The sequence below is a fragment of the Salvelinus fontinalis genome, chromosome 23 (genome assembly GCF_029448725.1).
Source record: "Salvelinus fontinalis isolate EN_2023a chromosome 23, ASM2944872v1, whole genome shotgun sequence".
Classification (NCBI taxonomy): domain Eukaryota; kingdom Metazoa; phylum Chordata; class Actinopteri; order Salmoniformes; family Salmonidae; genus Salvelinus; species Salvelinus fontinalis.
Genome location: NC_074687.1, coordinates 3,925,717 through 3,953,598, shown reverse-complemented (window position 1 = coordinate 3,953,598; position 27,882 = coordinate 3,925,717). Strand labels below are relative to the sequence as shown.

Here is a 27,882-nt window from a genome sequence, read left to right as displayed (position 1 = left end):
GTATCTGATGCCCCTGAGACAAATGTCTATGTATCAGGGGAAAAGCTCCAGGTTGTATCTGATGGCCTGAGACAGATGTCTATGTATCAGGGGAAAAGCTCCAGGTGGTATCTGATGCCCCTGAGACAGATGTCTATGTATCAGGGGAAAAGCTCCAGGTGGTATCTGATGCCCCTGAGACAGAGGTCTATGTATCAGGGGAAAAGCTCCAGGTGGTATCTGATGCCCCTGAGACAGATGTCTATGTATCAGGGGAGAAGCTCCAGGTGGTATCTGATGCCCTGAGACAGATGTCTATGTATCAGGGGAAAAGCTCCAGGTGGTATCTGATGCCCCTGAGACAGATGTCTATGTATCAGGGGAAAAGCTCCAGGTGGTATCTGATGCCCCTGAGACAGATGTCTATGTATCAGGGGAGAAGCTCCAGGTGGTATCTGATGCCCCTGAGACAGAGGTCTATGTATCAGGGGAAAAGCTCCAGGTGGTATCTGATGCCCCTGAGACAAATGTCTATGTATCAGGGGAAAAGCTCCAGGTTGTATCTGATGGCCTGAGACAGATGTCTATGTATCAGGGGAAAAGCTCCAGGTGGTATCTGATGCCCCTGAGACAGATGTCTATTATCAGGGGAAAAGCTCCAGGTGGTATCTGATGCCCTGAGACAGAGGTCTATGTATCAGGGGAAAAGCTCCAGGTGGTATCTGATGCCCTGAGACAGATGTCTATGTATCAGGGGAAAAGCTCCAGGTGGTATCTGATGCCCTGAGACAGATGTCTATGTATCAGGGGAAAAGCTCCAGGTGGTATCTGATGCCCTGAGACAGATGTCTATGTATCAGGGGAAAAGCTCCAGGTGGTATCTGATGCCCCTGAGACAGATGTCTATGTATCAGGGGAAAAGCTCCAGGTTGTATCTGATGGCCTGAGACAGATGTCTATGTATCAGGGGAAAAGCTCCAGGTGGTATCTGATGCCCCTGAGACAGATGTCTATGTATCAGGGGAAAAGCTCCAGGTGGTATCTGATGCTCCTGAGACAGAGGTCTATGTATCAGGGGAAAAGCTCCAGGTGGTATCTGATGCCCCTGAGACAGATGTCTATGTATCAGGGGAGAAGCTCCAGGTGGTATCTGATGCCCTGAGACAGATGTCTATGTATCAGGGGAAAAGCTCCAGGTGGTATCTGATGCCCTGAGACAGATGCCTATGTATCAGGGGAAAAGCTCCAGGTGGTATCTGATGCCCTGAGACAGAGGTCTATGTATCAGGGGAAAAGCTCCAGGTGGTATCTGATGCCCTGAGACAGATGTCTATGTATCAGGGGAAAGCTCCAGGTGGTATCTGATGCCCTGAGACAGATGTCTATGTATCAGGGGAAAAGCTCCAGGTGGTATCTGATGCCCCTGAGACAGATGTCTATTATCAGGGGAAAAGCTCCAGGTGGTATCTGATGCCCTGAGACAGATGTCTATGTATCAGGGGGAAAGCTCCAGGTGGTATCTGATGCCCTGAGACAGAGGTCTATGTATCAGGGGAAAAGCTCCAGGTGGTATCTGATGCCCTGAGACAGATGTCTATGTATCAGGGGAAAAGCTCCAGGTGGTATCTGATGCCCTGAGACAGATGTCTATGTATCAGGGGAAAAGCTCCAGGTTGTATCTGATGGCCTGAGACAGATGTCTATGTATCAGGGGAAAAGCTCCAGGTGGTATCTGATGCCCCTGAGACAAATGTCTATGTATCAGGGGAAAAGCTCCAGGTTGTATCTGATGGCCTGAGACAGATGTCTATGTATCAGGGGAAAAGCTCCAGGTGGTATCTGATGCCCCTGAGACAGATGTCTATGTATCAGGGGAAAAGCTCCAGGTGGTATCTGATGCCCCTGAGACAGAGGTCTATGTATCAGGGGAAAAGCTCCAGGTGGTATCTGATGCCCCTGAGACAGATGTCTATGTATCAGGGGAGAAGCTCCAGGTGGTATCTGATGCCCTGAGACAGATGTCTATGTATCAGGGGAAAAGCTACAGGTGGTATCTGATGCCCCTGAGACAGATGTCTATGTATCAGGGGAAAAGCTCCAGGTGGTATCTGATGCCCCTGAGACAGATGTCTATGTATCAGGGGAGAAGCTCCAGGTGGTATCTGATGCCCCTGAGACAGATGTCTATGTGTCAGGGGAAAAGCTCCAGGTGGTATCTGATGCTACTGAGACAGATGTCTATGTATCAGGGGAAAAGCTTCAGGTGGTATCTGATGCTACTGAGACAGATGTCTATGTATCAGGGGAAAAGCTCCAGGTGGTGTCTGATGCCCTGAGACAGATGTCTATGTGTCAGGGGAAAAGCTCCAGTTTGTATCTGATGCCCTGAGACAGAGGTCTATGTATCAGGGGAAAAGCTCCAGGTTGTATCTGATGCCCTGAGACAGATGTCTATGTATCAGGGGAGAAGCTCCAGGTGGTATCTGATGCCCCTGGGACAGATGTCTATGTATCAGGGGAGAAGCTCCAGGTGGTATCTGATGCCCCTGAGACAGATGTCTATGTATCAGGGGAAAAGCTCCAGGTTGTATCTGATGCCCTGAGACAGATGTCTATGTATCAGGGGAAAAGCTCCAGGTGGTATCTGATGCCCTGAGACAGATGTCTATGTATCAGGGGAAAAGCTCCAGGTGGTATCTGATGCCCTGAGACAGAGGTCTATGTATCAGGGGAAAAGCTCCAGGTGGTATCTGATGCCCTGAGACAGAGGTCTATGTATCAGGGGAAAAGCTCCAGGTGGTATCTGATGCCCTGAGACAGATGTCTATGTATCAGGGGAAAAGCTCCAGGTGGTATCTGATGCCCTGAGACAGATGTCTATGTATCAGGGGAAAAGCTCCAGGTGGTATCTGATGCCCCTGAGACAGATGTCTATTATCAGGGGAAAAGCTCCAGGTGGTATCTGATGCCCTGAGACAGATGTCTATGTATCAGGGGGAAAGCTCCAGGTGGTATCTGATGCCCTGAGACAGAGGTCTATGTATCAGGGGAAAAGCTCCAGGTGGTATCTGATGCCATGAGACAGAGGTCTATGTATCAGGGGAAAAGCTCCAGGTGGTATCTGATGCCCTGAGACAGATGTCTATGTATCAGGGGAAAAGCTCCAGGTGGTATCTGATGCCCTGAGACAGATGTCTATGTATCAGGGGGAAAGCTCCAGGTGGTATCTGATGCCCTGAGACAGAGGTCTATGTATCAGGGGAAAAGCTCCAGGTGGTATCTGATGCCCTGAGACAGATGTCTATGTATCAGGGGAAAAGCTCCAGGTGGTATCTGATGCCCTGAGACAGATGTCTATGTATCAGGGGAAAGCTCCAGGTTGTATCTGATGGCCTGAGACAGATGTCTATGTATCAGGGGAAAAGCTCCAGGTGGTATCTGATGCCCCTGAGACAGATGTCTATGTATCAGGGGAAAAGCTCCAGGTTGTATCTGATGGCCTGAGACAGATGTCTATGTATCAGGGGAAAAGCTCCAGGTGGTATCTGATGCCCCTGAGACAGATGTCTATGTATCAGGGGAAAAGCTCCAGGTGGTATCTGATGCCCCTGAGACAGAGGTCTATGTATCAGGGGAAAAGCTCCAGGTGGTATCTGATGCCCCTGAGACAGATGTCTATGTATCAGGGGAGAAGCTCCAGGTGGTATCTGATGCCCTGAGACAGATGTCTATGTATCAGGGGAAAAGCTACAGGTGGTATCTGATGCCCCTGAGACAGATGTCTATGTATCAGGGGAAAAGCTCCAGGTGGTATCTGATGCCCCTGAGACAGATGTCTATGTATCAGGGGAGAAGCTCCAGGTGGTATCTGATGCCCCTGAGACAGATGTCTATGTGTCAGGGGAAAAGCTCCAGGTGGTATCTGATGCTACTGAGACAGATGTCTATGTATCAGGGGAAAAGCTTCAGGTGGTATCTGATGCTACTGAGACAGATGTCTATGTATCAGGGGAAAAGCTCCAGGTGGTGTCTGATGCCCTGAGACAGATGTCTATGTGTCAGGGGAAAAGCTCCAGTTTGTATCTGATGCCCTGAGACAGAGGTCTATGTATCAGGGGAAAAGCTCCAGGTTGTATCTGATGCCCTGAGACAGATGTCTATGTATCAGGGGAGAAGCTCCAGGTGGTATCTGATGCCCCTGGGACAGATGTCTATGTATCAGGGGAGAAGCTCCAGGTGGTATCTGATGCCCCTGAGACAGATGTCTATGTATCAGGGGAAAAGCTCCAGGTTGTATCTGATGCCCTGAGACAGATGTCTATGTATCAGGGGAAAAGCTCCAGGTGGTATCTGATGCCCTGAGACAGATGTCTATGTATCAGGGGAAAAGCTCCAGGTGGTATCTGATGCCCTGAGACAGAGGTCTATGTATCAGGGGAAAAGCTCCAGGTGGTATCTGATGCCCTGAGACAGAGGTCTATGTATCAGGGGAAAAGCTCCAGGTGGTATCTGATGCCCTGAGACAGATGTCTATGTATCAGGGGAAAAGCTCCAGGTGGTATCTGATGCCCTGAGACAGATGTCTATGTATCAGGGGAAAAGCTCCAGGTGGTATCTGATGCCCCTGAGACAGATGTCTATTATCAGGGGAAAAGCTCCAGGTGGTATCTGATGCCCTGAGACAGATGTCTATGTATCAGGGGGAAAGCTCCAGGTGGTATCTGATGCCCTGAGACAGAGGTCTATGTATCAGGGGAAAAGCTCCAGGTGGTATCTGATGCCATGAGACAGAGGTCTATGTATCAGGGGAAAAGCTCCAGGTGGTATCTGATGCCCTGAGACAGATGTCTATGTATCAGGGGAAAAGCTCCAGGTGGTATCTGATGCCCTGAGACAGATGTCTATGTATCAGGGGAAAAGCTCCAGGTGGTATCTGATGCCCCTGAGACAGATGTCTATTACCAGGGGAAAAGCTCCAGGTGGTATCTGATGCCCTAAGACAGATGTCTATGTATCAGGGGAAAAGCTCCAGGTGGTATCTGATGCCCCTGAGACAGATGTCTATTATCAGGGGAAAAGCTCCAGGTGGTATCTGATGCCCTGAGACAGAGGTCTATGTATCAGGGGAAAAGCTCCAGGTGGTATCTGATGCCCTGAGACAGATGTCTATGTATCAGGGGAAAAGCTCCAGGTGGTATCTGATGCCCTGAGACAGATGTCTATGTATCAGGGGAAAAGCTCCAGGTGGTATCTGATGCCCCTGAGACAGAGGTCTATGTATCAGGGGAAAAGCTCCAGGTGGTATCTGATGCCCCTGAGACAGATGTCTATGTATCAGGGGAAAAGCTCCAGGTGGTATCTGATGCCCCTGAGACAGAGGTCTATGTATCAGGGGAAAAGCTCCAGGTGGTATCTGATGCCCCTGAGACAGATGTCTATGTATCAGGGGAGAAGCTCCAGGTGGTATCTGATGCCCTGAGACAGATGTCTATGTATCAGGGGAAAAGCTACAGGTGGTATCTGATGCCCCTGAGACAGATGTCTATGTATCAGGGGAAAAGCTCCAGGTGGTATCTGATGCCCCTGAGACAGATGTCTATGTATCAGGGGAGAAGCTCCAGGTGGTATCTGATGCCCCTGAGACAGATGTCTATGTGTCAGGGGAAAAGCTCCAGGTGGTATCTGATGCTACTGAGACAGATGTCTATGTATCAGGGGAAAAGCTCCAGGTGGTATCTGATGCTACTGAGACAGATGTCTATGTATCAGGGGAAAAGCTCCAGGTGGTGTCTGATGCCCTGAGACAGATGTCTATGTGTCAGGGGAAAAGATCCAGTTTGTATCTGATGCCCTGAGACAGAGGTCTATGTATCAGGGGAAAAGCTCCAGGTTGTATCTGATGCCCTGAGACAGATGTCTATGTATCAGGGGAGAAGCTCCAGGTGGTATCTGATGCCCCTGGGACAGATGTCTATGTATCAGGGGAGAAGCTCCAGGTGGTATCTGATGCCCCTGAGACAGATGTCTATGTATCAGGGGAAACGCTCCAGGTTGTATCTGATGCCCTGAGACAGATGTCTATGTATCAGGGGAAAAGCTCCAGGTGGTATCTGATGCCCTGAGACAGATGTCTATGTATCAGGGGAAAAGCTCCAGGTGGTATCTGATGCCCTGAGACAGATGTCTATGTATCAGGGGAAAAGCTCCAGGTGGTATCTGATGCCCTGAGACAGATGTCTATGTATCAGGGGAAAAGCTCCAGGTGGTATCTGATGCCCCTGAGACAGATGTCTATTATCAGGGGAAAAGCTCCAGGTGGTATCTGATGCCCTGAGACAGATGTCTATGTATCAGGGGGAAAGCTCCAGGTGGTATCTGATGCCCTGAGACAGAGGTCTATGTATCAGGGGAAAAGCTCCAGGTGGTATCTGATGCCATGAGACAGAGGTCTATGTATCAGGGGAAAAGCTCCAGGTGGTATCTGATGCCCTGAGACAGATGTCTATGTATCAGGGGAAAAGCTCCAGGTGGTATCTGATGCCCTGAGACAGATGTCTATGTATCAGGGGAAAAGCTCCAGGTGGTATCTGATGCCCCTGAGACAGATGTCTATTATCAGGGGAAAAGCTCCAGGTGGTATCTGATGCCCTAAGACAGATGTCTATGTATCAGGGGAAAAGCTCCAGGTGGTATCTGATGCCCCTGGGACAGATGTCTATTATCAGGGGAAAAGCTCCAGGTGGTATCTGACGCCCTGAGACAGAGGTCTATGTATCAGGGGAAAAGCTCCAGGTGGTATCTGATGCCCTGAGACAGATGTCTATGTATCAGGGGAAAAGCTCCAGGTGGTATCTGATGCCCTGAGACAGATGTCTATGTATCAGGGGAAAAGCTCCAGGTGGTATCTGATGCCCTGAGACAGATGTCTATGTATCAGGGGAAAAGCTCCAGGTGGTATCTGATGCCCCTGAGACAGATGTCTATGTATCAGGGGAAAAGCTCCAGGTTGTATCTGATGGCCTGAGACAGATGTCTATGTATCAGGGGAAAAGCTCCAGGTGGTATCTGATGCCCCTGAGACAGATGTCTATGTATCAGGGGAAAAGCTCCAGGTGGTATCTGATGCCCCTGAGACAGAGGTCTATGTATCAGGGGAAAAGCTCCAGGTGGTATCTGATGCCCCTGAGACAGATGTCTATGTATCAGGGGAGAAGCTCCAGGTGGTATCTGATGCCCTGAGACAGATGTCTATGTATCAGGGGAAAAGCTACAGGTGGTATCTGATGCCCCTGAGACAGATGTCTATGTATCAGGGGAAAAGCTCCAGGTGGTATCTGATGCCCCTGAGACAGATGTCTATGTATCAGGGGAGAAGCTCCAGGTGGTATCTGATGCCCCTGAGACAGATGTCTATGTATCAGGGGAGAAGCTCCAGGTGGTATCTGATGCCCTGAGACAGATGTCTATGTATCAGGGGAAAAGCTCCAGGTGGTATCTGATGCCCTGAGACAGATGTCTATGTATCAGGGGAAAAGCTCCAGGTGGTATCTGATGCCCCTGAGACAGATGTCTATGTATCAGGGGAAAAGCTCCAGGTGGTATCTGATTCCCCTGAGACAGAGGTCTATGTATCAGGGGAAAAGCTCCAGGTGGTATCTGATGCCCCTGAGACAAATGTCTGTGTATCAGGGGAAAAGCTCCAGGTGGTATCTGATGCCCTGAGACAGATGCCTATGTATCAGGGGAAAAGCTCCAGGTGGTATCTGATGCCCCTGAGACAGATGTCTATGTATCAGGGGAAAAGCTCCAGGTGGTATCTGATGCCCCTGAGACAGATGTCTATGTATCAGGGGAAAAGCTCCAGGTGGTATCTGATGCCCTGAGACAGATGTCTATGTATCAGGGGAAAAGCTCCAGGTGGTATCTGATGCCCTGAGACAGATGTCTATGTATCAGGGGAGAAGCTCCAGGTGGTATCTGATGCCCTGAGACAGATGTCTATGTATCAGGGGAGAAGCTCCAGGTGGTATCTGATGCCCTGAGACAGATGTCTATGTATCAGGGGAAAAGCTCCAGGTGGTATCTGATGCCCTGAGACAGATGTCTATGTATCAGGGGAGAAGCTCCAGGTGGTATCTGATGCCCCTGAGACAGATGTCTATGTATCAGGGGAAAAGCTCCAGGTGGTATCTGATGCCCCTGAGACAGATGTCTATGTATCAGGGGAAAAGCTCCAGGTGGAATCTGATGCCCCTGAGACAGATGTCTATGTATCAGGGGAAAAGCTCCAGGTGGTATCTGATGCCCTGAGACAGATGTCTATGTATCAGGGGAGAAGCTCCAGGTGATATCTGATGCCCCTGAGACAGATGTCTATGTATCAGGGGAAAAGCTCCAGGTGGTATCTGATGCCCTGACACAGATGTCTATGTATCAGGGGAAAAGCTCCAGGTGGTGTCTGATGCCCCTGAGACAGATGTCTATGTATCAGGGGAAAAGCTCCAGGTGGTGTCTGATGCCCCTGAGACAGAGGTTTATGTATCAGGGGAAAAGCTCCCGGTGGTATCTGATGCCCTGAGACAGATGTCTATGTATCAGGGGAAAAGCTCCAGGTGGTATTTGATGCCCTGAGACAGATGTCTATGTATCAGGGGAAAAGCTCCAGGTGGTATCTGATGCCCTGAGACAGATGTCTATGTATCAGGGGAAAAGCTCCAGGTGGTATCTGATGCCCCTGAGACAGAGGTCTATGTATCAGGGGAAAAGCTCCAGGTGGTATCTGATGCCCCTGAGACAGATGTCTATGTATCAGGGGAGAAGCTCCAGGTGGTATCTGATGCCCTGAGACAGATGTCTATGTATCAGGGGAAAAGCTACAGGTGGTATCTGATGCCCCTGAGACAGATGTCTATGTATCAGGGGAAAAGCTCCAGGTGGTATCTGATGCCCCTGAGACAGATGTCTATGTATCAGGGGAGAAGCTCCAGGTGGTATCTGATGCCCCTGAGACAGATGTCTATGTATCAGGGGAGAAGCTCCAGGTGGTATCTGATGCCCTGAGACAGATGTCTATGTATCAGGGGAAAAGCTACAGGTGGTATCTGATGCCCCTGAGACAGATGTCTATGTATCAGGGGAAAAGCTCCAGGTTGTATCTGATGCCCCTGAGACAGAGGTCTATGTATCAGGGGAAAAGCTCCAGGTGGTATCTGATGCCCCTGAGACAGATGTCTATGTATCAGGGGAAAAGCTCCAGGTGGTATCTGATGCCCCTGAGACAAATGTCTATGTATCAGGGGAAAAGCTCCAGGTGGTATCTGATGCCCCTGAGACAGATGTCTATGTATCAGGGGAAAAGCTCCAGGTGGTATCTGATGCCCCTGAGACAGATGTCTATGTATCAGGGGAAAAGCTCCAGGTGGTATCTGATGCCCTGAGACAGATGTCTATGTATCAGGGGAAAAGCTCCAGGTGGTATCTGATGCCCCTGAGACAGATGTCTATGTATCAGGGGAAAAGCTCCAGGTTGTATCTGATGGCCTGAGACAGATGTCTATGTATCAGGGGAAAAGCTCCAGGTGGTATCTGATGCCCCTGAGACAGATGTCTATGTATCAGGGGAAAAGCTCCAGGTGGTATCTGATGCCCCTGAGACAGAGGTCTATGTATCAGGGGGAAAGCTCCAGGTGGTATCTGATGCCCCTGAGACAGATGTCTATGTATCAGGGGAGAAGCTCCAGGTGGTATCTGATGCCCTGAGACAGATGTCTATGTATCAGGGGAAAAGCTCCAGGTGGTATCTGATGCCCCTGAGACAGATGTCTATGTATCAGGGGAGAAGCTCCAGGTGGTATCTGATGCCCCTGAGACAGATGTCTATGTGTCAGGGGAAAAGCTCCAGGTGGTATCTGATGCTACTGAGACAGATGTCTATGTATCAGGGGAAAAGCTTCAGGTGGTATCTGATGCTACTGAGACAGATGTCTATGTATCAGGGGAAAAGCTCCAGGTGGTGTCTGATGCCCTGAGACAGATGTCTATGTGTCAGGGGAAAAGCTCCAGTTTGTATCTGATGCCCTGAGACAGAGGTCTATGTATCAGGGGAAAAGCTCCAGGTTGTATCTGATGCCCTGAGACAGATGTCTATGTATCAGGGGAGAAGCTCCAGGTGGTATCTGATGCCCCTGGGACAGATGTCTATGTATCAGGGGAGAAGCTCCAGGTGGTATCTGATGCCCCTGAGACAGATGTCTATGTATCAGGGGAAAAGCTCCAGGTTGTATCTGATGCCCTGAGACAGATGTCTATGTATCAGGGGAAAAGCTCCAGGTGGTATCTGATGCCCTGAGACAGATGTCTATGTATCAGGGGAAAAGCTCCAGGTGGTATCTGATGCCCTGAGACAGAGGTCTATGTATCAGGGGAAAAGCTCCAGGTGGTATCTGATGCCCTGAGACAGAGGTCTATGTATCAGGGGAAAAGCTCCAGGTGGTATCTGATGCCCTGAGACAGATGTCTATGTATCAGGGGAAAAGCTCCAGGTGGTATCTGATGCCCTGAGACAGATGTCTATGTATCAGGGGAAAAGCTCCAGGTGGTATCTGATGCCCCTGAGACAGATGTCTATTATCAGGGGAAAAGCTCCAGGTGGTATCTGATGCCCTGAGACAGATGTCTATGTATCAGGGGGAAAGCTCCAGGTGGTATCTGATGCCCTGAGACAGAGGTCTATGTATCAGGGGAAAAGCTCCAGGTGGTATCTGATGCCATGAGACAGAGGTCTATGTATCAGGGGAAAAGCTCCAGGTGGTATCTGATGCCCTGAGACAGATGTCTATGTATCAGGGGAAAAGCTCCAGGTGGTATCTGATGCCCTGAGACAGATGTCTATGTATCAGGGGAAAAGCTCCAGGTGGTATCTGATGCCCCTGAGACAGATGTCTATTATCAGGGGAAAAGCTCCAGGTGGTATCTGATGCCCTAAGACAGATGTCTATGTATCAGGGGAAAAGCTCCAGGTGGTATCTGATGCCCCTGAGACAGATGTCTATTATCAGGGGAAAAGCTCCAGGTGGTATCTGATGCCCTGAGACAGAGGTCTATGTATCAGGGGAAAAGCTCCAGGTGGTATCTGATGCCCTGAGACAGATGTCTATGTATCAGGGGAAAAGCTCCAGGTGGTATCTGATGCCCCTGAGACAGATGTCTATGTATCAGGGGAAAAGCTCCAGGTGGTATCTGATGCCCCTGAGACAGAGGTCTATGTATCAGGGGAAAAGCTCCAGGTGGTATCTGATGCCCCTGAGACAGATGTCTATGTATCAGGGGAAAAGCTCCAGGTGGTATCTGATGCCCCTGAGACAGAGGTCTATGTATCAGGGGAAAAGCTCCAGGTGGTATCTGATGCCCCTGAGACAGATGTCTATGTATCAGGGGAAAAGCTCCAGGTGGTATCTGATGCCCCTGAGACAGAGGTCTATGTATCAGGGGAAAAGCTCCAGGTGGTATCTGATGCCCCTGAGACAGATGTCTATGTATCAGGGGAGAAGCTCCAGGTGGTATCTGATGCCCTGAGACAGATGTCTATGTATCAGGGGAAAAGCTACAGGTGGTATCTGATGCCCCTGAGACAGATGTCTATGTATCAGGGGAAAAGCTCCAGGTGGTATCTGATGCCCCTGAGACAGATGTCTATGTATCAGGGGAGAAGCTCCAGGTGGTATCTGATGCCCCTGAGACAGATGTCTATGTATCAGGGGAGAAGCTCCAGGTGGTATCTGATGCCCTGAGACAGATGTCTATGTATCAGGGGAAAAGCTACAGGTGGTATCTGATGCCCCTGAGACAGATGTCTATGTATCAGGGGAAAAGCTCCAGGTGGTATCTGATGCCCTGAGACAGATGTCTATGTATCAGGGGAAAAGCTCCAGGTGGTATCTGATGCCCTGAGACAGATGTCTATGTATCAGGGGAAAAGCTCCAGGTGGTATCTGATGCCCTGAGACAGATGTCTATGTATCAGGGGAAAAGCTCCAGGTGGTATCTGATGCCCCTGAGACAGATGTCTATTATCAGGGGAAAAGCTCCAGGTGGTATCTGATGCCCTAAGACAGATGTCTATGTATCAGGGGAAAAGCTCCAGGTGGTATCTGATGCCCCTGAGACAGATGTCTATTATCAGGGGAAAAGCTCCAGGTGGTATCTGATGCCCTGAGACAGAGGTCTATGTATCAGGGGAAAAGCTCCAGGTGGTATCTGATGCCCTGAGACAGATGTCTATGTATCAGGGGAAAAGCTCCAGGTGGTATCTGATGCCCCTGAGACAGATGTCTATGTATCAGGGGAAAAGCTCCAGGTGGTATCTGATGCCCCTGAGACAGAGGTCTATGTATCAGGGGAAAAGCTCCAGGTGGTATCTGATGCCCCTGAGACAGATGTCTATGTATCAGGGGAAAAGCTCCAGGTGGTATCTGATGCCCCTGAGACAGAGGTCTATGTATCAGGGGAAAAGCTCCAGGTGGTATCTGATGCCCCTGAGACAGATGTCTATGTATCAGGGGAAAAGCTCCAGGTGGTATCTGATGCCCCTGAGACAGAGGTCTATGTATCAGGGGAAAAGCTCCAGGTGGTATCTGATGCCCCTGAGACAGATGTCTATGTATCAGGGGAGAAGCTCCAGGTGGTATCTGATGCCCTGAGACAGATGTCTATGTATCAGGGGAAAAGCTCCAGGTGGTATCTGATGCCCCTGAGACAGATGTCTATGTATCAGGGGAAAAGCTCCAGGTGGTATCTGATGCCCCTGAGACAGATGTCTATGTATCAGGGGAGAAGCTCCAGGTGGTATCTGATGCCCCTGAGACAGATGTCTATGTATCAGGGGAGAAGCTCCAGGTGGTATCTGATGCCCTGAGACAGATGTCTATGTATCAGGGGAAAAGCTCCAGGTGGTATCTGATGCCCCTGAGACAGATGTCTATGTATCAGGGGAAAAGCTCCAGGTGGTATCTGATGCCCTGAGACAGATGTCTATGTATCAGGGGAAAAGCTCCAGGTGGTATCTGATGCCCCTGAGACAGATGTCTATGTATCAGGGGAAAAGCTCCAGGTGGTATCTGATGCCCCTGAGACAGAGGTCTATGTATCAGGGTAAAAACTCCAGGTGGTATCTGATGCCCCTGAGACAAATGTCTGTGTATCAGGGGAAAAGCTACAGGTGGTATCTGATGCCCCTGAGACAGATGTCTATGTATCAGGGGAAAAGCTCCAGGTTGTATCTGATGCCCCTGAGACAGAGGTCTATGTATCAGGGGAAAAGCTCCAGGTGGTATCTGATGCCCTGAGACAGATGTCTATGTATCAGGGGAAAAGCTCCAGGTGGTATCTGATGCCCCTGAGACAGATGTCTATGTATCAGGGTAAAAGCTCCAGATGGTATCTGATGCCCCTGAGACAGAGGTCTATGTATCAGGGGAAAAGCTCCAGGTGGTATCTGATGCCCCTGAGACAGATGTCTGTGTATCAGGGGAAAAGCTCCAGGTGGTATCTGATGCCCTGAGACAGATGCCTATGTATCAGGGGAAAAGCTCCAGGTGGTATCTGATGCCCCTGAGACAGATGTCTATGTATCAGGGGAAAAGCTCCAGGTGGTATCTGATGCCCCTGAGACAGATGTCTATGTATCAGGGGAAAAGCTCCAGGTGGTATCTGATGCCCTGAGACAGATGTCTATGTATCAGGGGAAAAGCTCCAGGTGGTATCTGATGCCCTGAGACAGATGTCTATGTATCAGGGGAAAAGCTCCAGGTGGTATCTGATGCCCTGAGACAGATGTCTATGTATCAGGGGAGAAGCTCCAGGTGGTATCTGATGCCCTGAGACAGATGTCTATGTATCAGGGGAGAAGCTCCAGGTGGTATCTGATGCCCTGAGACAGATGTCTATGTATCAGGGGAAAAGCTCCAGGTGGTATCTGATGCCCTGAGACAGATGTCTATGTATCAGGGGAGAAGCTCCAGGTGGTATCTGATGCCCCTGAGACAGATGTCTATGTATCAGGGGAAAAGCTCCAGGTGGTATCTGATGCCCCTGAGACAGATGTCTATGTATCAGGGGAAAAGCTCCAGGTGGAATCTGATGCCCCTGAGACAGATGTCTATGTATCAGGGGAAAAGCTCCAGGTGGTATCTGATGCCCCTGAGACAGATGTCTATGTATCAGGGGAGAAGCTCCAGGTGATATCTGATGCCCCTGAGACAGATGTCTATGTATCAGGGGAAAAGCTCCAGGTGGTATCTGATGCCCTGACACAGATGTCTATGTATCAGGGGAAAAGCTCCAGGTGGTATCTGATGCCCCTGAGACAGATGTCTATGTATCAGGGGAAAAGCTCCAGGTGGTGTCTGATGCCCCTGAGACAGAGGTTTATGTATCAGGGGAAAAGCTCCCGGTGGTATGTGATGCCCTGAGACAGATGTCTATGTATCAGGGGAAAAGCTCCAGGTGGTATTTGATGCCCTGAGACAGATGTCTATGTATCAGGGGAAAAGCTCCAGGTGGTATCTGATGCCCTGAGACAGATGTCTATGTATCAGGGGAAAAGCTCCAGGTTGGGATCTGATGCCCCTGAGACAGATGTCTATGTATCAGGGGAAAAGCTCCAGGTGGTATCTGATGCCCCTGAGGCAGATGTCTATGGATCAGGGGAAAAGCTCCAGGTTGGGATCTGATGCCCCTGAGACAGATGTCTATGTATCTGATTTTAAGAACCACGGCATCATACTTGATTCCAACCTCTCTTCTAAAAAGCAAATAAAAAAGGTAACTCAAATAACCAAATTCAACCTAGCTAATTTCCAATACATATGAAATTGTTTTGACTACAGAGGTAACAAAACTATACTTAAAATCTATGATACTCCCCCACTTAACCTATCTGGGAACGGGGTTCCTCGCCAACGGCCAATGAAATTGCAGGGCGCCAAATTCAATCAACAGAAATCTCATAATTCAAATTTCTCAAACATACAAGTATTAGACACCATTTTAAAGATAAACTTCTCGTTAATCCAACCACAGTGTCCGATTTCAAAAATGTTTTTTGGCGAAAGCAGAACATATCATTATGTTTGGTCAGCAACTAGTCACAGAAAGCATACAGTGATTTTCCAACCAAAGAGAGGAGTCACAAAAAGCAGAAATAGAGATAAAATGAATCACTAACCTTTGATATTCTTCATCAGATGACACTCCCGGGACAACATGTTACACAATACATGTATGTTTTGTTCGATCAAGTTCATATTTATATCCAAAAACCTCAGTTTACATTTGGCTTTGCCTCCAAAACATCCCGTGAATTTGCACAGAGCCACATCAAATCACAGAAATACTCATAATAAACATTAATAAAAGATACAAGTGTTATTCACAGATTTAAAGATATACTTCTCCTTAACCTCTCTTTGGTACGTGTGATGGTAGCGTCCCACCTCTTCAACAGCCAGTGAAACTGCAGGGCGCCAAATTCAAAACAACAGAAATCCCATAATTAAAATTCCTCAAACATACATGTATTTTACACCATTTTAAAGATACACTTGTTGTAAATCCAGCCAGAGTGTCCGAATTCAAAAAGGCTTTACGACGAAAGTGCCTATTCACAGAATAACACAGCCATTTTTCCAGCCAAAGAGAGGATTCACAAAAAGCAGAAATATAGATAAAATGAATCACTAACCTTTGATGATCTTCATCAGATGACACTCATAGGACTTCATGTTACACAATATATGTATGTTTTATTCGGTAAAGTTCATATTTATATCCAAAAATCTGAGTTTACATTGGCGCCTTACGTTCAGAAGTTCCAAAACATCCTTTGATTTTGCAGAGAGCCACACCAATTTACAGGAATACTCATAATAAACATTGCTAAAAGATACAACTGTTATGCATGGAATTTTAGATGCACTTCTCCTTAATGCAACCGCTGTGTCAGATTTCAAAAAAGCTTTACGGAAAAAGCAAACCATGCAATAATCTGAGTCGGCGCTCAGAGCCCAATCAAGACACAAATATATCCGCCATATTATGCAGTCAACAGAAGTCAGAAATAACATTATAAACATTCACTTACCTTTGATGATCTTCATCAGAATGCACTCCCAGGAATCACAGTTCCACAATAAATGTTTGTTTTGTTCGATAATGTCAATTTATGTCCAAATTCCTCCTTGTTGTTCTAGCGTTCAGTACACTTTCCGAACTCACAATGCGCGGGCAGGTCCAGCGGAAAGTACGGACGAAAAGATAAAGTTATATTACAGTCCGTAAAAACATGACAAACGAAGTATTGAATCAATCTTTAGGATGTTTTTAACATAATTCTTCAATTATGTTCCAACCGGAGAATTCCATTGTCTTCAGAAGTGCGATGGAACAGAGCTCGCTCTCACGTGAACGCGCATGGTCAGTGCATGTTCAGGTCATGATAGACCTGACTCATTCCTCTCTCCTTCGGCCCCACTCACAGTAGAAGCATCAGACAAGGTTCTAACGACTGTTGACATCTAGCGGAAGCCTTAGGAAGTGCAACATTACCAATATCCCACTGTATCTTCAATAGGAGCTGAGTTGAAAATCGACCAACCTCAGATTTCCCACTTCCTGGTTGGATTTTTTTCTCAGGTTTTTGCCTGCCATATGAGTTCTGTTATACATGAGTTCTGCCATATGAGTTCTGAAATACATTCAAACAGTTTTAGAAACTTCAGAGTGTTCTATCCAAATCTACTAATAATATGCATATATTAGCAACTATGACTGAGGAGCAGGCCGTGTACTCTGGGCACCCCTGTGCACCTTTCATCCAAGCTACTCAATACTGCCCCTGCAGCCATAAGAAGTTAATAGACCAGTAAGAAAGACTTCCAAACCGCTCTGCCAATAACCGCTAGTTTTCAGTTTTCCCCTCTCCCAGACAGTTTTATCTAAATTCTTGCTTTAGAAATTACTCTTTGCTAAAAAGCTATTTTTGTTTCTTTTTGACCATTTTAATTGTAAACAATTACGTTAAGTTACTTAATTGTTCCCCAGAAATGATTTGATGTTGAGATTAAAATGACTGCGTTGGACCTTTAAAAGCAATCCTTGTGCATAGAGTTCTATGGTTTGAAATCAATGTTTTTTTGTTTGGAATACATTTGTTTAAATATAAAATCTGATTCTTAGCGTTATTCCATTATCATGGAAATGCCCCATAGACTTTGAAAAGCACCTGCGAATAGGCTACCAGCGAGGCAAGTGCCGCTGGAAAGCTTTTTTGTGACTTGGACATACATTTTTGCCAATACATGGCTAACTTTTGTTTAACCAGCTAAACAGCTGCTCTTTACAAAAATGTGTTTTGAAATGTTGATTACTTCTTCTTGCCATTATCATTCACCTGATGACAAGACATGATGTATGATGGGGGTCCCTGGGTTGCCGGTTTCCCTGGGAGGGGCTCCCTGGACAAGGACTGGTTGAAAACCCCTGGTATAAACGGATGGGATTGCCATGTAGCCTTATATTTGAGTGTCATGCACTAGCCTAGCTAGCAGATAGCAAGGGGGAGCTGATAGCCTTCAGGTCCATTCAGCACTACTGGTACTGAATCTGATGTCTGAGAGTCTTAGGATCTAAACTCACACACAATACTCTTCTATATCTCTACTAGGCCTTTCTATACACACGCACGCACGCACACACACACACACACACAGGTCAGTTGGTCCATTCTGTCTCTGTGCGGACGTCAGATCACCATTCACTTGTCTGTCAGAGGCACAGATGGATGTGATAATCAGGGTTCTTTTCTGAGGGGGATGGGGGATGAAGGGGTTGAGTGATGGCATAAGAAGTCTCTCTCTCTCCCCCCTCCCTTTAGCTTCTTGTATTTTCTGTCTCACTGTCTCCCTCCCCCCTCTCTCCCTCCCTCGGTCACACTCTCCATCCCTCCATCGTCAGTCTGTCTGTCACGATCTCCCTTTTTTTCTCCCTCTCAAATTCAATGTCAATTTAAGGCCTTTATTGGCATGGGAAACATACGTTTACATTGCCAAAACAAGTGAAATAGATAAACAAAAGTGGAAGTTAACAATAAAACATTTACAGTAAACATTACAGTTCCAAAAGTTCCCTCTGCCTCTTATTTGCTCCTTTTTTCTGTCTCCGTCTCTTTTTCTCTCTTTCCCACTCTCTCTTTTCATCCCGACCTACTTTCCTGGTTCTGTGTGTGTCTCTGTGCTGGGTGGAGAGACACAAAGCAAACCAAGGACCGATTCTCCACGCTGCACAGATCACACTCCACCATTCTGACACTTTCATTCTCTCTCTCCTCCTTCACTCATTCATTCACTCTCTTTCAGTCTGTTTATTGTGCCTCCCTCTTCCCCCATGTTTTCCAATGTTTGTCTCTAGAGCTAGCCCCATAATAGAGATTAAACACACACACACTCACTGTTGTTTTCTCACTCCTGGTGTGGTTGGATATTTTTTGGTGGTCAAAGCAAATATATGCAAATATTTTCCTGTTTTTCTGCCCTCTAATTTGAATATTTTGAAAGACAAACATCTCCGGTCTTAGATGAGAAAGATAGGGAGGGAAGGAGTGTGCATGCAGGAGAGCAGAATAGAGCAATTAAGATGACGTGGTCCTCCCTTTCTCTCCAGCAAGACTGAGAAGCAGAGTGCTATCGTGTAAACACACACACACACCACACACACTAGTGTTGTCACGATACAAACGTTTTACTAACGATACCATACCAAGCCAGGTATCAAGATACCACTGGGGGGGGGGGGGGGGGGGGGGTGTTCTGTTCGCCACGTCCCCCGACATTTATTCCCATTTTCTAAATGTTATGCGCATCTGCTACCCAGAAAACCTGTCACTGACAGTCACACTTCTACTCAATACAACACATATTGAATTGAACTTCACACTCTATAATAGAATACTGCATAGAATGACTGATTTGCTGATAATAGCACAGGTCTACCTGTGATGTGGCTGGAGGAATGGGAGGAAGGAATATACGTGAGTAATGATCTGCTTGTCATTGTGTCAATAAGGAGAAAACACTGCATGAAACCACCTTTACTGTTCAGTTAAGACACACACACTCCCTCATAAACACTCAGACACATGTAACAGAGTTGGTTATGTTTCCACTTGCCTCTAAAGAAAGGTGTATTTAATGTTCAAGCATTCTTATTGGTTGGTTCAACTCTGATGACAATAAGGCGTGTTGTGATTGGCCCCGCTTGCAGATAGGGGAGATCGCGAATGTCAGGTCTTCCCACTATGAAAATGTGTTGCAAGGGGTAGGTCACGTTCTGAATACTGTTTTCTATTTTCCAATGTGTACAAGTTTGCTGTACATTACTGATTTATACATGTGTGGGTATATGGTACCTGTTAGGGATTGAGGGGCTTTCTGGGATGTGCTTTGGCATAGGATTGCTGTAAATAAGTGTGTTAGCTAGCATACACCGATGTAATGGTCACATAAGCCCACTGCTAACACAGTTGTCTTCATGCTACAGATTTTGCCATCGACGGCCATCAATATAGTTCAGCCCTGCACAACTAACGTGCTGTTTCCTATTAAACAACATATTGTATTTTTATATTTTGTTCAGCCAGTATGAAAATGTGATGGAGGGGCAAAATAAATAAATGATGCTCAAACGGGGACCACTGGCTGATGGGATTTATTTGGACGAAACACAACGCAAGGAGAGTACGATTTACATCTGTTACACACACACACACATACTCCCCTTATAAACACTCAGACACACACTCCCTCATAAAGACAGAGACTCTCCCTCCCGAACACGTACACACACTGTTCCCAACTTTAAAAGCGTTAGGCACCAAACAGAATGTAAGGAGCACCACAAATAGTGTGTTATACTTTAGGCTTCCATTAGGCCTATAAGAATCCTACCTTTGAAACACATCTCATGAGTAGCACATTTTCACAGACCTGTCAATGTACCAGGTTGTTAGCTAGCTAGGTAACAAGACTGAACAAAGTTGATTGTTATCAAACCAATAATTAGTGTCCGGGATTAGTTTAAAAACGGCCCTCGACATGGTGTGTGAAATTATATCAAATGCGCGCGACATCGCGCAGAAAGAACAAAAAGTATCTCCGGTAATATGGGTCATATTTTTAACCGTTTGAGATCAAGACGAGACGTTTTCTTTCCTGTAAAGCTGTAGACATGCCTCTTGCAAAACGGAGTTTCCTCTGCGTGACGGCGAATTTGCAAAACCTATCAGCCTGGCCTGTACTCTCCGTTTAAGGCCCATATCACTTAGCTCCCAGCCTAGCAATAAGGATGCAATGTTTAGCGATAAGGAGGAGACTCCACCCAAAGTGGGGTATGTACACTACCACGGGTGGAACCATGTCTTTGTTCAGTTGTTCGATCCTTTGGGATCATTGTTTTAACTCTGTCTAAGCTTTCGTAGTGTCTGTCGAGTTATTACTCTGATAATTAGAACCTAAAATGTTGGTATCATAAGTATCATGTCTTTTTGGTACCGTGATATGACCGTGGTACCAGTATACAATGCAACACCAACACACACGCACAGCCCTGTTCCCCAGTGAAAGAGATCCCTGGGCCTATTGTGTCAGTGTGGGACAAATGGAGTGATATGTCTCTAGTTTTTCAGTGTGGTTTTCAGGGGATCACCCCCTCTAAAGAAGATAATAGTCTGTCTGTATTCCCTATTCTACTCTCTCCCTTCAGGACACAGAATACAACTGATAGCCAGGAGTATAACAATAGCTGCTGTCTCACCTCTCTCTCAATTACATTTAAATTTAAGGGCTTCATTGGCATGGGAAACATATGTTAACATTGGCCAACGCAAGTGAAGTAGGTAACAAACAAAAGTGAAATAAACAATAAAAATTAACTGTAAACATTAAGCTCACAAAGTAAAAAAAAATATATGTATAATAAAGACATTTCAAATGTCATATTATGTATATATACAATGTTGTAACGATGTGCAAATAGTTGAAGTACAAAAGGGAAAATAAATTAACATAAATATGGGTTGTATTTACAATAGTGTTAATTCCTTCCAATGTGTCAAGTAATTATATTTTAGCTTTCTCATGATTTGGTTGGGTCTAATTGTGTTGCTATCCTGGGGCTCTGTGGGGTGTGTTTGTGAACAGAGCCCCAGGACCAGCTTTCTTAGGGGATTCTTCTCCAGGTTCATCTCTGTGTAGGTGATGGCTTTATCTTCTTGCGAATATAGGGGGTGCTGTTTCGACTTAGCATAAATCGGGCTCCAGATTAAACGGCTTCCTACTCAATTCTTGCTCGTACAATATGCATATTATTATTATTATTGGATAGAAAACACTCTCTAGTTTCTATAGCCGTTGGAATTTTGTCTCTGAGTGAAACAGAACTCCTTCTACAGCACTTTTCATGACAGGGAGTGAGATTTCAGAAATCTTGGCCCCTGTTCCCAGGTCGGTTGTAAAGTCCCTGTAAATGCTATGGAGAAACAAACACTGCCTACGTCTTCCTCTGGATGTCAGTACGTGGTGACGCTTTGAATGGAGTCGATTGCGCAATCAGGGCCTCTATAAAACACCAAAGACCGGAAGTAGCTTTCTTTTCCTGCCCGCGCCTGACGCACGATGGACATCGGACTTGCCTCCTTCCAAGCTGTTGTTTAGCCAGTAATATTTCTCCGGTCATGTTTTTACTCGTTATAGGTGTTAAAAACATCATAAGGTAGTTAATTTGAACCATTTTATAGCAATTTAAATCCGTTTAGGGCGATTTTATGGCATTTCTGTGTGATGCACTTTGAAGAGCTGGGCACTTTTCCAGTGCATGGTGAACGTTAGTGGCCATTTCGACGGGACAAGAGGAGATCTTTCGACCAAAAGACGATTAGACCGGAGAAAGGATTCATTGCCCAAGATTCTGATGGAAGAACAGCTCATAGTAAGAACTATTTATGATGATAAATCGTGTTTCTGTTGAAAAATGTTAAACGCTTATGCCGCCATTTTGTTTGGTGTAGCTTCGCTTGGCGCAACCTGTATTGAAAAGTAAGGATAATTTAAAAAATGTAATTCCGCGATTGTATTAAGAATTAAATTGTCTATCAATCGCTGTCCACCCTGTATTTTTTAGTCAAGTTTATGAGTATTTATGTATAAGACTAGATCACTGTCTAATATGGCGCCCGACATTTTCTGACCAGCTTGGCTACTTTTCTCATTGTCTAACCATGATTTTGGTGGCTAAATATGCACATTTTCGAACAAACTCTATATGTATGTTGTAATATGATGGTACAGGAGTGTCATCTGAAGAATTCTGAGAAGGTTAGTGAAAAAATCAATACATTTTGGTGGTGATAATGCTATCGCTCTTTTTGCCGTGAATCAATGCTGGGGTAATGTTTGCACATGTGCTATGGTAATATAACGATTTATTGTGTTTTCGCTGTAAGACACTTAGAAAATCTGAAATATTGTCTGGATTCACAGGATCTGTGTCTTTCAATTAGTGTACGCTGTGTATTTTTAAGAAATGTTTTATGATTAGTAATTAGGTAATACACGTTGCTCTCTGTATTTTTTTCTAGTCGAGTTGTGATGGTGGGTGCAATTGTAAACTATGATTTATACCTGAAATATGCACATTTTTCTAACAAAACCTATCCTATACCATAAATAAATAATAGACTGTCATCTGATGAGGGTTTTTCTTGGTTAGTGGCTATCAATATCTTTATTTGGCCGAATTGGTGATAGCTACTGGTGTTGAGAGAAAATGGTGGACAAAGAAAAATTGTGATTTTTGCTAACGTGTTTAGCTAATAGATTTACATATTGTGTCTTCCCTGTAAAACATTTAAAAAATCTGAAATGGTGGCTTTATTCACAGGATCTGTATCTTTCATTTGGTGTCTTGGACTTGTGATTTCATGAACATTTTATTTTATGATATCCCTGTAACTTTAGGCTAGGCTATGCTAGTCAGCTTTTGTGTTGGGGGGGATCCCGGATCCGGGTTAGGGAGGCGTTAGAGGTTATGGAAGGTTTGGGAATCGCTTCCTTTTAGGTGGATTTAGAATTTAACGGCTCTTTTCTGGATTTTGATCATTAGCGTGTATTGGCCTAATTCGGCTCTGCATTTATTATTTGGTGTTTTCTGCATGCAGAGTCTCAATTTGGTGTTTGTCCCATTTTGTGAATTCATGGTTGGTGAGCGGACCCCAGATAAAGGGCAATGGGTTCTATAACTGATTTTAAGTATTTTTAGCCATATCCTAATTGGTATGTCAAATTTTATTTTTATGGCATAGAAGGCCCTTCTTGCCTTGTCTATCAGATCGTTCACAGTTTTGTGAAAGTCACCTGTGGCTCTGATGTTTAGGCCGAGGTATGTATAGTTTTTTGTGTGTGCTCTAGGGCAACGGTGTCTAGATATACTTTGTATTTGTGGTCCTGGCAACTGAATCTTTTTTGGAATACCATTATTTTCTGTCTTACTGAGATGTACTATCAGGGCCAGGTCTGAGAGCATCTGTGCAGAAGATCAAGGTGCTGCTACAGCAGCAGTCCATTTGGCCCTCAGCAAACAGTTGACATTTGTGACTCACAACCTGGATTCTGTCTTATGTAGCAACATTTGAATTGATTTATTTTTTACAGTGGATAAAAGTAGACTCAGAGCTACAAAATGGAATATCATACACAGCATTTTTGAGGAACAATGGGAAAGTATTTCTACTTTGAAAGTTGATACTTGTAACGGCCTTTGAATGTTTTGGTACCTACTAGAGACCTCTCCATTGTCTACACCCATTCAGCATTGTTCACACCCTCTTAAGCCTTAGCCCCACCCATCTCTTTAAGGATTCACATGTGAGGCCATGTACTAGACAGTGAGTAGTGTAGTAAAGATTAAGACTAAAAGTGGTAGCCTACAATAAGGAAAAATTCCAGGTAAACAACGTGTCCAGATAAAAATATGTTATAAATATTAATGACACTTACCCAGACACACCTGTCTAAATTGATGGGTCATGTGAAATAAATGCTATAACCCCCAGCCACACCCAGGGGTGGAAAAAGTACTAAAATGTCATACTTGAGTAAAAGTATAAATAATTTCAAATTCCTTATTAAGTGAGTCTGCAAGATCAGAGGCAGTAAGGATGACCAGGGATTTTCTCTTGATAAGTGTGGGAATTGGACAATTTTCCTACTTTTGGGTGTCAAGGAAAATGTATGGAGTAAAAAGTACATTATTTTCTTTACGAATGTAGTGAAGTAAAAGGTGCCAAAAATAGATATATAGTGAAGTCATGTAGATACCACAAAAACTACTTAAGTAGTAATTTAAAGTATTTTTACTTAAGTACTTTACACCACTGCCCAAATGCCTTCACAGGTGGGGGTTGTGCTTACAGCCCAACACCGTGCAGGACGTTTGGCATTTGCCAGAGAACACCAAGATTGGCAAATTCGCCACTGGCGCCCTGTGCTCTTCACAGATGAAAGCAGGTTCACACTGAGCACATGTGACAGACGTGACAGTCTGGAGACGCCGTGGAGAACGTTTTGCTGCCTGCAACATCCTCCAGCATGACCGGTTTGGCGGTGGGTCAGTCATGGTGTGGGGTGGCATTTCTTTGGGGGGCCGCACAGCCCTCCATGTGCTCGCCAGAGGTAGCCTGACTGCCAATAGGTACCGAGATGAGATCCTCAGACCCCTTGTGAGACCATATGCTGGTGCGGTTGGCCCTGGGTTCCTCCTAATGCAAGACAATACTAGACCTCATGTGGCTGGAGTGTGTCAGCAGTTCCTGCAAGAGGAAGGCATTGATGCTATGGACTGGCCCGCCCGTTCCCCAGACCTGAATCCAATTGAGCACATCTGGGACATCATGTCTCGCTCCATCCACCACAGACTGTCCAGGAGTTGGCGGATGCTTTAGTCCAGGTCTGGGAGGAGATCCCTCAGGAGACCATCCGCCACCTCATCAGGAGCATGCCCAGGCCTTGTAGGGAGGTCATACAGGCACGTGGAGGCCACACACACTACTGAGCCTCATTTTGACTTGTTTAAAGTGGAAAACCACACTACAGGTGGTGCTTTTACAGGCAGACCATCTATGGGAGGAAGGATGTCAGCGTTGTGCAGCAGCTGAAACCTGGTCCCGACAGTCCGACTGCTCCTTGGCGACAACACCAGGCTCCAGAGCATCGAAGCTGTAAAACAGAAAACAAAAAATCTGAACACATTATAACCCTGCACAACATCAATTCACCTCACATGTTTAGATAAGAATAACATCATAATGAAAATCATTTTTTACCTGAAGTGCTGGGTCTGCCTGATCTGTGGCAGCGGCCTGAAGTACGGAGTCAGGTGTTGTTGCCAGCCATAGCTTTCCACCAGCACCGTACCATCCTCCAGTCCAACCAGCTGTGGGATGTTGACCCATGTCACAGTGCTGTCCTTCACAACACCAGCAATCTCAGACAAAGTGTTCACTCTGGTCTTTCTGAACCGCTGCTTGATGAGGCCGAAGCACCAGTCAGAGGCAAACTTGGTGTGACCTGTGATCAGGAAGTGAAGGTCCAGACTGTGGTGGAGCTTGTGCATGGTCCACCAGGCACAATACCAGAGCACAAACTTGTTCTTGTTTTGGCCACTGCAGTTCTCACAATTCAGGTCCACACGTGTTTTCCCAACTCCGTAGTTGAAGAAATGGTGCATGTAGTTGAAGACTGCGCTGCTGCCTTTGCTTGCGCTAGATCTCTTTTTGATGACTGTGGGACTAGTGGATTAGAGTCAGGCGTGTTCTACTGATTGATGCTGAAAGACAAATTCCAGATGCATTATTATACAATCGATGCAAAATGGCATTCTGAGAGATCACTACACACATTTACATTTAAGTCATTTAGCAGACGCTCTTATCCAGAGCGACTTACAGTAATTTTTTTGCAGTTCTCCATGGTTAAAGTAAAATTTAAATACATTAAAACTGCAGTAGAAAGGATTATCTAGGCATTATGAGCAGCTCATTTTATAGACTCCAAGATGCAACACCGCAGACCAATCCAAACTCATCTCTCTGCATGTCCAGCCCACTCATTATCTCAGCCAATCATGGCTAGCAGGAAGGTTGCTGCCTTTCTCTGTGGCTAAACCAACTAGGCTTGTAATATATCAATTGTATTCGTATTTACAGATGACATACAAGTTTGATATTAAGGCACATGAGGAGATGACTGGGCTCCAGGCACACAACGCATTTTTTCGTTCAAAAGGCTCTCCTGTGAAGTCGTGACTTGCGACATACACCTAGTTTCCTGAATCGGGTCGCATTTTACTTCAGATTCTAGTAGGGTGAGGCCGGGTGCTGCAGACTGTTCTAGTGCCCTCACCAATTCGTTGATATATATGTTAAAGAGGGTGGGGCTTAAGCTGCATCCCTGTCTCACCCCACGGCCCTGTGAAATTAAATGTGTGGGTTTTTGCCAATTTTAACCGCACACTTGTTGTTTGTGTACATGGATTTGATAATGTTGTATCTTTTTCCTACAACACCACTTTCCAACAATTTTTATGGCAGACCCTAATGCCAAATTGAGTCAAAAGCTTTTTTGAAATCAACAAAGCATGAGAAGACTTTGCCTTTGTTTTGGTTTCTTTGTTTGTCAATTAGGGTGTGCAGGGTGAATACGTGGTTTGTTGTATGGTAATTAGATAAAACGGCAATTTGACATTTACTCAATACATTGTTTTCACTGAGGAAATGTAGGAGTCTCCTATTAATGATGATACAGAGGATTTCTCTCTCCCCCTCCCTCTCTCTTGCTCTCTCTCTCTTTCTTTCTTTCTCTCTCTTTCTTTATCCCTCCCTCCCTCTCTTTCTCTCTCTCCCTCTCTATATTTATTTCTCTCCCCTCCCTCTCTTGTGCTCTCCCCCCCAAACTCTTTCCCTCCCTCTCCCCTCCCTCCCTTTCTTTCGTTCTTACTTTCTCCCTCCCACCAGTCTCTCTCCCTCTCCTACCTTTTCCTCAGTTAAACTTCTGCCTTCCATTCATTGAAAATGTTTGTTTTCTTAAAATACAAAGCAACTTAGTTAGCACATTTAACACGTTCTATTCTCAGCCTGTGTGTTTTTGTGTTTCTTCCTCTATGGTCTGACTCTGTTCTTACCCGGGTCATTTCATCTCCCCCAGTCTCCATGGTGATGGGTATTCCTACCGTAAAGCGTAAAGTGAAGTCGTACCTGGCTGAGACGCTGCACTCGCTCATCAACAAGCTCTCAGCTGAGGAGAAACATGACTGTGTCATCATCGTCTTCGTAGGAGAGGTGGGGGGAAACACACACACACACACACACACACACACACACACACACACACACACACACACACACACACACACACACACACACACACACCAGGGTTTCTCAAAAAAAAGAGAGAAATTTACCGGACCCATATGAATTGGGTGCATAACCTGATTAGGGTGTCTACCCACAGTGCTCAGAATGACAGACCACATTGATATTATGGTAATTTGTCTTGAAGATGTTAGAATAACTGTCCACATGTACTTTTCCTCAGACAACAAGACCAGTAACAAACAGCAAAATCACTAGCCTGTCAATCTACTATCCACCAGAGTAGAAAAGTTGACCTTTTCTATTGATCAGCTTGTCGTTCGATACGATAAATAAATATCATTTTCTAAACAGACTCTGGGACTGTTGTGGGACGATAGATTACAAATTCATACAACAAGTAGGCCTAGGCTACATCAAAACAGGGACAC

The 27,882-nt window shown here is 45.8% G+C and overlaps 1 protein-coding gene across 1 annotated transcript in view; it reads left to right on the top strand.

Moving 5' to 3' along the window:
• Nucleotides 1-27,882, top strand: part of LOC129820733 (alpha-1,3-mannosyl-glycoprotein 4-beta-N-acetylglucosaminyltransferase A-like) — a 104,747-nt gene that overhangs the window by 54,443 nt on the left and 22,422 nt on the right. The window contains exon 5 of the mRNA XM_055877647.1: nucleotides 27,285-27,418. Coding sequence (XP_055733622.1) covers nucleotides 27,285-27,418 — 134 coding nt within the window. The remainder of the gene's footprint in view (nucleotides 1-27,284; nucleotides 27,419-27,882) is intronic.